Raw genomic sequence first — 11,558 nt, 5'->3', positions numbered from 1 at the left:
CACTGAACTATGGGTAATCTTGCTGATCATTTCCAAAAATTAACCTGGAAAACGGCACTTGAAGAAAGTTTCAAGTTTCAAAACTCATCTGAAAGCACTGGAGTAAATCTTAAATAATGAAAAGCTGGGTCCATCCATGACAGTTAAAGTATTGACAGCTGTAAAAAAGAAAAAAAATTGAACATCATCTTCCTCTTGTAGTCTCATGCATTTAGTCAAACTGGGCATTTTTCAAAAATTTTCCAACCCACCATTTGTCAAAGAAATTAGGGAAACTATAAAGCTGAAGGGTAAACACTTTAAATAAGAGTTCATACTCCAAGGAAGTAAGAATCTTTCAACTTTTATTTCTAGGATACATTCATCTGGAACCTTTTTGTTTCTTTACAATTTTCCCCCTAAGAGAAATGAATACAATAAAAATATAATCCTACTACCAGCAATGTTTCTAACCAGAAAAGAATCTAAAATCTCTGGTGTGATAATATAGGATTTTTTTTAAAAATATAAACTTCATACCAGAAATAAAGCCTGAATATTCTCTTTCTTTAAAAATATAATTTGTCCTTCTTTACGCCTCCATGTAAATCGTATATTCAACTTGTTAGTCCTAAAGTCTATTTTTAATCCAGCAATATAACACTACATATCAGGGTTTTTTCCTTTGTATCTTGTTCTGTACTGTGGATCAACTAATAATGGCAAGTCTTTAAAAAATAAAATGCCACTAGTTGTAGGCAAAATTCAAGAGATACTGAAACAAAAATTCCCCACCAGCAAACTGAAACTTACTTATTAACAAATCGCATTTTATCCTGTTTCTGAAATTAGAAAACATATACAAAGCACTTTTGTAAACTCTAACGCTCTAATTGAAAACATCTTTTTAAATCTGCTTTGACTAGAAAGGCTGCTGACGGGGACAGAACATTAGGAACACAAGGTTTTATGAAGTCCACTCTTTTCTGTAACTCTTAGATTTGGAAGAGTGACTATAAATTGCCAAGAATTTGGAGTATGGTCACAGGGATATCTTGCAAAGATTGATTGGTTGGCCGTGACCTATGACTGCTCTTAACTGAGAATAAGTACCAACTGGCACAGGAGTAACTCTCTTTGGGCCAATACTTTATACTAGCTGAGAAGTCATGCCATCTGTCTCCAATGTAGGAATAAGAAGTTAGAGTTTTTCACCCACTTTTGACTAGTTCCTCTATGCAGAACTTCATTACTTGAAGTATCATCAAATTTAAAATAGTATTCCAACACTCAACATAAATGGTCTGGGGATGATTTCTTTTCCTTAGTTTAGGAAGATAATTTAAAAGCCTAATTATAAACATGGGTACAACATACCCGAACGACAGAGTCCTTCCAACTCCAAATCAATAACATTATTCGTAACAACTTTTGAGGGTATTTTCTGGAACAGGAAAAGCTGAGCAAAGGATTTTTTTAAAGTTCAGTAACAATCCCACTGAGAGCTTTCCTCTTGTTAGATTGTTAGATATAAAAGAAGCTTTTTTTCATGAGTCACCTCAATGAAACTAGATAGGCCTATGAAACCCAACAATAAACAGCTGCACAAACTTGGTCATCTGTACCCAGACATGGGTGACCAGAAAGAAACTACCTACCTAAAGAGTGACTGAACTGACAAGAAGGAATGGGTCTGGGCTGCCACATTTAAACCGTTATGCTAAGTCAAGAGAGTCAGGTGTGCTCTGCCCCAAGAGGCCGTGGGGCCTCCTTTCCCAGAGTTTCTGAAAGACCTTCCTATGCTCTCAGCAGGCTCAGCTTCACAAAGGGAATGGGCTAAAAGGTCTCACACTTCTTTTTTGGCCCTCTGATGCACTTACACTTTCCATTAGTGCCCTCTTTCCCCAAGAGAATATTCAGGCCAATTTTGTTTTGTTTTTTTCTTTTTTTCTGCATTAGTAACTAGAATTTATAAACTAGCGATTTGGAAAACTCCTAACTCTCACTGAGTGTCTTATGTTAGTGTAAGGTATCTCAAGCAATAAGAATGGAGAACTTAAATGCCATTTACAGAAGAGTCAAACAAGCCCATGTCACACATGTTGATGAATCCAAAGTATTAAAACTTAGCAATGATAAGTAAAAATCTATTTTTGCCAAGGTTTCACGACTGGACTTTAAACCAGTTTCAGTATTCCATGTAACCCAAGGTCATGTATATTGAATTAACATGCCTTCCTGTTTTCTTCATACAACAAATTTTTTTTTAAATACACATTTTTTTAAACCAATTCACTCCCTTTTACAATCATATCTTCAGTTGAACATTTAAAACATATATCCAAACTGTTAATGAAAACAATAGTGGACCAAGTGACAGTATCATTAAAATGAAACAATTATGCAAGAAAAGGTAAGCATTAAAACTCAGAAAATAAACATAAATAGATTCATTGGAAATCTCACACACCTAATGTGTTCAGGACAAGCCTCACACAGAAGAGATCCCGCTGTGAAGTAAGACAACTCATTCCTTTCTCATTTTCTCATTCATTAATGCATGTCTTCGCTATTTTTACTGAGGTTGATACAGTGATTAGATAACTTAATAGCAGATTAATATTAAATACACAGCCTATTCCAGAAATGACATATGCTCCCAACAATTGCTTTGTGTGTTCCCTGAATTATAAAATAGTCTAATCTTTTAGAAACAAAAAAATTGAGAGGTCTTAGATCTATCTATTCATATACATTGTGCATTAAATATTACTAACTTAAGACAGTAAGGTGGAAAAAAAAGGAGTAAAAGGGTACAGTAAATTTTCCCCCAAACAATGCTATTACATTAGACAGTATTGCTAGTGACATGTATTTATTTTCAGTAGGTTATGGGGGAAAAAAATGAAAGAATTATTACCAGAATTTGCATCAATTTCTTGGAGAAGCTAACAATATAACATTAAATACACATATGTATTTGTATATTTAGTTGAAGAATCTTTGGTAGCAAGTGTGTGTTTCTTCCACATTATAGGACTTTTCAAAATAAATGTCAAGATTAGTTTACTAATTGGTATAGGAAAGATAAATTATGATACTATTCTTTTGGTTTCCCTATAAAATGTCCTTGAACCTATTACCTTGCACTATTCATGCACTTAAACACAGTATCTGCTTAAATTATGTACATACAAAATGAGAGACTTATACCAGAAAGAAATTAGACAGTAATGAGAATCAATGACAAAACGTAACAATGACAACTGTTCTTAAGTAATTTATTTTTAAATTATAAGATTTACAATTCCTTGATTATGCAAAATAGTATAATGGAAATTAAACCAAATCAATAAACCAAAAGAGAAATAAAACTTAGTTTTCTTGAATATCTGTACTTAAGCCATCTTTATAAGTACCTGATGTCCCAACCATGTCTTATATAGAAAGTATAATAATTTCAAATGTTTCACTTGCAGGTTTAATTTCTCATTTGCAATTTTTGTGAACTTTAATTTATTTCAAATCCTATTATATCTAGTGTTTATACTGCAACAGCAGCAAATTTCACATGTGTAATCAAATGTGGAGCTGGGGCACAGCTTTCAGCTTTTAGCCGCAGACAGAAATTATACACTGCATTCAGTACAGTAGAGTACATTATATTAACCAGAAGGTAGAGTTTAGTACACTTATTGCCGGGTTGGCATTTCTTTCCCTCTGATCTGAGCCAGGTGAGCTTCTGAGCAGACATATTACTGCTGTGGATAGTAAGGTTGCTGTGGGGGTTGAGGGAAGGGGTATGAAGGCTGCTGGGGTCCTGGGTATGGAGCCTGTCCAGGACTCTGGTGATATACCGGTGGATATGGCATGTTATACTGGCCGTACGCGTAAGGATTATAACCCATGGGCATGGGCATTTGGCAATACCTGATGGGGACAAGAAAACAAAAAAACTGGATTGGTAAGTCAAATACTAAAAAATAAAACATACAATAATTATAATAAAACTAAGTTTTTTTAGGAAAGCTATTTTTCTCTATTTTTCAGTTTATAAAGAACAGTGGAGAGAAAAAAACTGTCTCAAGACACTTAGAGAAAAGCATTTTTATCCTGTTATTAATTAAAATGAAAGAATATCAAGTGTTTAATACTATCTAGAAAATATTACTGAAGCTAATAAGACGAAATATTCAACTCTTAAAAAATAAAAATGGTGACACCATTTTTATGTGGCAAAACAAATAATCTAAATATATTTTTCACAAGACTCAATAGTCATTGCAATGCACATAAATTTACTATTTACAAAGTTCTGATATTTGGAAGACAAAATGTACTAAGTAAAATTTAGAGTACACCTTAAAAGGTAGTTAAATGTCTGGATTTTTAAGATTAAGAAATTACCACAAAGAGGGGTAACCTTTAAGAAAGTGCATTCTACAATTAGATCAGTTTCTGTTCAACAGTTTACTAAATGCCAGAATTTCAAAGTACAAAGATGTAAACAAGACCTTATTAGTTTTGCTATGCTAGGCTCTGAAAAGGTGCCTGTTTATCACCTAAATAAAGCAGCATTCTACATAGAGATATGTTTAATATAAACCTGATATGCCAAATATAAAAACATAAATTCTAAAAGCCTGGGAAAAAGCCATCCTACTACTTATATAACCGACCATTACATTATTTTTATTTCTGAATAAGCTGACAGTGTACCTTGTTCATTCATGACACTTCCATTTACAGAAGAGTGACCTTGTTTTTTAAAGGTTAGCCAGAGCTAGAAACATTTGCCAACTCATTGGGATATAAATGCTGCAGCCTTACCCAGGGTATCCTGGATAGGTGGGATAGGGTGGTCCCTGGGCCTGTGGAGGGGGAGCTGAGCCAGGGGTCAGTGATGGAGCTGGTGCAGCAGTCCCAGTCCCCACTGGAGCTGAAGCAGTAGCAGAAGGGGCTCGATTTGCTGGAAGCACAGGAGGCGGAGGCCGGGCAGGGGGCTGGGGCTTAGCAGGCTGTAAGAAAAAGTCAGCATGAGATGTTTCATATTTCTCTCAAATTGCTATTAATTAAAACAAATGAAGGCATATAGGAAATTCTAGAATCAACCAAATGTACTTCTGGTTTCCATTCTTAAATGTAGGCTTGTTACTCTAGAAATGTACCACAGTTGAGAAACAATTCTCCAATCAGTAGCCATCGCTCTTTTCCTGATGCCCAATATTTAATCATTTGCTGCTTCCACTAATGGCTGGACATTTGAGGTGAAAGGAAGAAGTGTGACATGGTTTATTACCCTAAACTCCCCCCAGTCCCCAAACTCTTTGTAGGAAAATTTTCAAGCACCAGGTAACTTTAAAAGAATAATATATAAAGCAATCACACATCTACCAATGAAATTCAATAACTATTAACATTTTGCCATATCTGCTTTATCTACAGCTATATCTACCTATCTATATGTTTGCAGAATCATTTGAAAGCAAATTGCAAGCTTCATGACACCAGTCCTAAAGACTTTATCCTCAAGTCCTAGAACAACATTCTCCTACGTAATCATAATATCCTTTGCATCCTTCGAAAATTAGTGCTTATTCCCCAATATCACCAAATATCTACTCCAGATTCAATTTTCCCTATTTATCACACAAAAAAGTTCTTTTTATTTTAAGAGACAGGGTCTTGCTCTGTCACCCATGATGGAGTGCAGTAGTGTAATCACAGCTCACTGAAGCCTCGAACTCCTCGGATCAAGCAATTCTCCTGCCTCAGCTCCCCAGGTAGCTGGGACTACAGGTGTGTGTCACTGCACCCAGCTCATTTTTATTTTTATTTTGTAGAGACAGGGTCTCACTTTGTTGCCCAGACTGGTCTCAAGCCTCTGGCCTCAAACAGTTCTCCCGTTTCAGCCTCCCAAAGTGCTAGGATTATAGGCATGAGCCACTGTGGCCTATTATAAATAAAGCTCTTACAGCTATCATTTATGAACCAAAAGCAAATGATGGTTCATATACTGCATTTGATTGCAATGAATCTTTCATTTCTTTTCATCTAGAATATGCCCCCTTTTTTTCTATCATTGACATCAACTTTTAGAAAAGACCAACCCAGGTATCTCATATAATGTCCCATGTTCTAGATTTGTCCAATTGTTTTCCTAATGGCACAGTTTAATTTCTTATTTTATGACTGTATTTGTCGCAAACAAATAGTTCTAAAGGCTTGATTAGACTCACGTTAAACATTTTTGGTTAGGAATTAATGAATGATGTTTCTGCAAAACATGAGATTGGCCCCCTAACTAGATTATTCCAATGTAAAGTATGTTTTGCCTTTTAGAGCAGGCGAGCTGTCACTAATGGAAAACCTCAATTTTAAAAATGTATTTGCTTACTAACCGGCATGGTTCTTGGCGCAGGAGTTGGAGGAGTTGGCGCTGGAGAGGACTGATATGCAGGTGTAGGGATTGAAGGAGCACTAGGTTCTCTGGCAATGCTTTGTTGCAAGTCCCTTATTAAAGACAAAGTGTTAAAATTAACACAGTGAAAAAATTAGCACACATAAAATACCAAATCTTTCTCTTATTTTTCTTTTCTTCACACATGAAACATAGAAAATGGACGCCAAACAATGATAGTATTTTAGAATATACTATACTTCAAATTAGTACAATCACTATAAAAAAAACAGTATAGAGGTCCCTCAAAAAAACTAAAAATAGTTTTACCATATGATACAACATCCCACTGCTAGGTATATATCCAAAAGATAGGAAGTTAGTACATCAAAGAGGTATCTGCACTATTCACAAAAGAGCCCATCAGCAGATGAATGGATAAATAAAATGTGTTATATATACACAATGGAATATTATGCAATCATAAAAAGGAATGAAATTCTGTCATTTGCAGTAGCATGGATAGAACTGGAGGGCACTATATAAAGTGAAATAAGCCAGGCACAGAAAGACAAACAGTGTATGTTCTCACTCATATATGGGAATTTAAAAAGTTGATCTCATGGAGGTAGAGAACAAAACAATGGTTACGAGAGGCAAGAGAGAGTGGGGGGAGGGAGGGATGAAGAGAGGTTTGTTAATAGCTACGATAGTACAGTTAGATAAAAGGAATATGTTCTAGTGTTCAATAGCATCATAGGGTGAATATAGTTAACAATAACTTATTGTATATTTCAAAACAGCTAGAAGAAAAGATATGGAATGTTCTCAATAAGAAAGAAACGATAGGGCAACCCCTTCGGGTCCCCTCCGACTGTGGGAGCTTTTCTGTCCTCTCAAAAAATTCTGCTTTAGAAAAAAAAAAAAGAAAGAAAGAAATGATAAACATTTGAGATAATGAATATCCCAATTACTCTGATTTGATCATTATATGTATCATATGCATGTATCAAAAGATCCCATGTACCCCATAAATATGTACAACTAGCATTTATCAATTTTTAAAAAAAGAGTAAGACTGAAAAAATAAAATATACTACATTTCTATTCTTGACAAGAACTTAAATCATCTTTATTCCTACTGCTTAGTAAAATGAAGTTATTATCTTATTGTATTTTTGAAGATGGGGGAAAAGGTAAACTGTTTCAGAGGTCAGAGTTATAGCTAGAGTAAGAAATATGTCAAACTGGGCAAATAATCCTAAAAGACTACCCACTCTCTAATAAAAGATAGTCTCTAGATTTAAAAAAACAAAAACAAAGACCTCCTAATATAAGCTTCCTAAAAGTTATCAGAAAATTAAAACCACTCATAGCCACCTAATATTTTAATCACTGTATGATATCAATATTTATGGAAAACACAATAAGTAAGAAAGCTAACCTTTAGGCAAGCTATTATGAAAATTTCTAGAGAAAAAATTTCTGAAGATATTCAAAGAAATGTGACACTGTAATATTTTATGTCAAAAGATAATTCATAATCTGTCATCAAGGTAACCTCAAGAAAGCTATATTATTGAAAAGATCAATAAAGTTTAATACGAAAAATTAGGGAAAAAATTTAAAGTCCCCTCTAACAGTAAATTGGGATCTATTCCAAAATCTCACTAAATAATACCTAATGTAAAATGGACTCTATATAATACATGGTGTTAATCAACCTCTCACTGCACTGATTAATGTACACAGAGAAGTAAATATGATGTGTCCCAAAACGTCTGAGATAGTACCTGCCGCCTGATGTACCACCCACACCTCCCACACCCCACTTGCACTCTCAAAAAGCGATCTGATGATTCCAGAGATTAAAAAAAAAACTAATATATATTCATCGAAAAACCAAAAACTACTTCTTAATGTAAGTAAATAACTGTTTAAAAAATAAACCAGAACTTTTTAATCATATCAAAATTCTAAAAGGTCAGATTTTGAAATATTTGAAAAATATATGTATATTATAAAGCTTTAACACAATACCATTTTTTTTCTTTGATAAACTCTAAGGATGGTTGCAATAAATAAAACATTTATAGGGCAAATGAGAATTTTCTAGCCACTTACTAATAATTAAGTTATTAAGACCAATAAAAAAGCAAAAATACATGAGATAAAATATCACAGTATCCCTATGCCCAACAATCATCATTAATAACATTAATATTTCAACTACTACTGAAAAGACAGCAAAGTTCAGAGTAAAATATTCATTCCTTTTGCACTCCTTAAAATTTTGATGAAATTTCATTTAAAACAAAATGTAAAAATCAAAGTCTCTAGCTAATAAGTATATAAAATGGACAGAAAAATAAAAAATAAAACCACAAAGAGATAACACTATATACCCACCAAAATATGGAACAACCAGAACACTTGTATATTGCTAGGAGGAATATAAACCAGAAAACTGGCCGGGCTTGGTGGCTCAGCCTGTAATCCCGTGCCTTTGGGAGGCTGAGGTGAATGGATTGCCTGAGCCCGTGGGTTCGAGACCCGCCTGGGCAACTTGGCAAGACCTCATCTCTACAATAAATCAAAATGAGCCAGGTGTGGTAGCGCGCGCCTGTAGTTCCAGCTACTTGGAAGGTTGAGGCAGAAGGATCGCCAGAGCCCAACAGGTCGAAGTTGCAGTGGCCGTAAGCGGCCACTGCACTCCAGTCTGGGTGACAGAGTGAGACTCCAACTCAAAAAAAAAATCCAGAAAACTGTTTGGCAATATCAACTAAAGCTGAACACACACAGACCTATGACCCAGCAATTCCACTCTTAGATATACACCCAACAGCACTGCTGGTAAATGCTTACCAAAATGATTATACTACCTAATAAAGTAACGACTAGCCACAGGTGGCTACAGATACCTGAAATGTGGCTAGTCTGAACTGAGATGTGTTGTAAATATAAAATACACACTGGATTTCTGAGACTGTGTGTGGGGAAAAATAGTAAACCTCATTCATAATGTTTACATTAATTATATTTTTAAATGATAATACGTTGGGTACATGAAATATACTACTAAAATTAACTTCACCTGTTTCTTTTTATTTTTCTACAGTGGCTAGTAGAAATTTTACATTTCCTTTTTTTTAAATTTTACATTTTTAACTGCATATGTCATTGTATAGTATTTCACCATATAAATGTAGCTTGATTAATGGAACCAGAACCAGGCATCTGATATGTTTCTATTCTTTTACTGCTACTAACAATTCTAGACAGTTGTGTTTTAAGTTTATGCCAGTACTATACATAATAGCAACTAGAAACTACTCAAATATTCAACAAGTAGAATAACTTCTAATATAGTCACACAAGGAAATACATATACAAGACATGAGAATAAAAGACCTACAAGTACACACAACCATACTGATGAGTCTCACAAATACAATGTTGAGCAAGTCAGTCATAAAAAGGTCTATGAACGATTCTTTTTAACAGCAGAAAGTAATCTATGCTGTCATAAATGAGCATAGTGGTTTTCCTGGGGAAAAGTCAAGATTGGATGGATGGATGCATTTTCGGTGTATTGATCCAAGCACTTGGCTGCCTGGGTGTATTCAGTTTGTGAAAATTCAGCAAGATGTACTTCTCCTTTATATATTATATTTAATAAAAAAGTTTTAAAGAATTTTGACTCAGAGTATTAACAATAACCTTAACAAAATAAACCCTCAGACTTTTTATTTTCTTTTATTTCTTTGAGATAGCGTCTTACTCTGTCACCCAGGCTGGAGTATAGCGGTGCAATCCCAGCTCTCTGCAGCCTCGACCTCCTAGGCTCAAATGATCCTCCTACCTCAGGCTTCTCAGTAGCTGGATACAGGTGTGCACCACCATGCTCAGCTAATTTTTTTTATTTTTGGCAGAGACAAGGTCTGTCTATGTTGCTCAGGCTAAACTCCCAGGCTCAAGCGATTCTTTCACTGTGGCCTCTCAAAGTTCTGGGATTACAGGCATGAGCCACCCCAACTGAGCCATCCCTGAGATTTGTAAAAGCTAACTTTATATATGGCCTACTTTTCCATCATTCATTCGCCTTTCAATTACTGAGCTGAAAACGCCTGACAAGTTTATGACTGTCTCAGAACTGATTTATTTCATAATATAAATACAGAAATATACATATAAATAGTAACAAATCTAATTTTCAAACTAAAGATTTGAAATATAAAATATTTAAAAATGAGAATATTCCAACATTTCTTCCTTAGAATATCCAGAACTTCCTTGTGCATAAACAAGTCAAATTAAATGTTTATTATTTTCTTTCTTTTTACCTAAAAAGCATACCCTACACACTGCTCTGTGTCTCCTTTTTACCATAACTACTTATCTTAGAGATCTTTCCATATCAGTAAATAGAAAGCATCTCCTTTTATTAAATAGCTGCATAGTTTTTCACTGCATAGCTGTAGTTTTATTTATTTCATCAACCCCAGACATTTGATTTGTTTCTGTTATTTACTGCTATAAGCAATGCAGAAATAAATAGGTTCCCAAAAACAGAACAGCTGAGTGAAAGGAATTTGTAATCCTGACCTTTATAACTGCACCATCCTGTATTCTCATGGCAGTGTACAAAATACATATCCCCATGTGCCAACAAAGCATATTATCAAGCTTTCAGATTCTTGACAACTGGAAAAACATTATTTTAGCATAATCTTAATTTGGATTTTATACAGAATGAGGGGTTTTTGTTGTGTTTTTTATGTTTAAGAGTCACCTGTATTTCCTTGTAAGCAAAATCTCTGTTTACATCCTTTCTTCGATTTTCTACTAGATTTTCTACTAGATTTTTTTCTCCTTATTAATTTCAAGTAGTTACTTTACAAATAAGGTAAATTAGCCTGTGAATAAGTTTAAAATATTGGTTCTCTAGTTTGTCTTATCTTGACTCTGCTTACTATGTTGTTTTGTTGTTTTTTTTTTTGAGTTGGAATCTCACTCTGTCACCCAGACTGGAGTGCAGTGGCCGCTCCCGGCCACCGCAGCCTCGACCTGCTGGGCTCTGGCGAGTAGCCAGTTTGCCGAGTAGCCGGAATTACAGGCATGCGCTACCACGCCCAGCTGATTTTTTGATTTATTGTAGAGATGAGGTCTCGCTGCCCAG

The 11,558-nt window shown here is 34.8% G+C and overlaps 1 protein-coding gene across 5 annotated transcripts in view; it reads right to left on the bottom strand.

Annotated features, from left to right (window-relative positions):
- Nucleotides 1-327: 327 nt before the first annotated feature.
- PDCD6IP (programmed cell death 6 interacting protein) overlaps nucleotides 328-11,558 on the bottom strand; it is a 66,611-nt gene continuing 55,380 nt past the window's right edge. For 4 of the 5 annotated variants that reach the window (XM_021718627.1, XM_021718628.1, XM_008070169.2 and 1 more), the window contains 3 exons: nucleotides 6,381-6,492; nucleotides 4,810-4,997; nucleotides 328-3,909 (listed from right to left, as the gene is read on the bottom strand). In XM_021718627.1, coding sequence (XP_021574302.1) covers nucleotides 3,735-3,909; nucleotides 4,810-4,997; nucleotides 6,381-6,492 — 475 coding nt within the window. In that variant the 3' untranslated portion in view covers nucleotides 328-3,734. Of the gene's footprint in view, nucleotides 3,910-4,809; nucleotides 4,998-6,380; nucleotides 6,493-11,558 lie in introns of those variants that run through there. The other variant, XM_021718629.1, reaches the window with a different exon arrangement.

Source organism: Carlito syrichta, unplaced genomic scaffold (assembly GCF_000164805.1).
Source record: "Carlito syrichta isolate Samal-C Ts95f unplaced genomic scaffold, Tarsius_syrichta-2.0.1 Scaffold313175, whole genome shotgun sequence".
Lineage (NCBI taxonomy): Eukaryota > Metazoa > Chordata > Mammalia > Primates > Tarsiidae > Carlito > Carlito syrichta.
The sequence above is the reverse complement of the archived record's forward strand: the minus strand, read 5'-3'. Positions and strand labels throughout refer to the sequence as shown.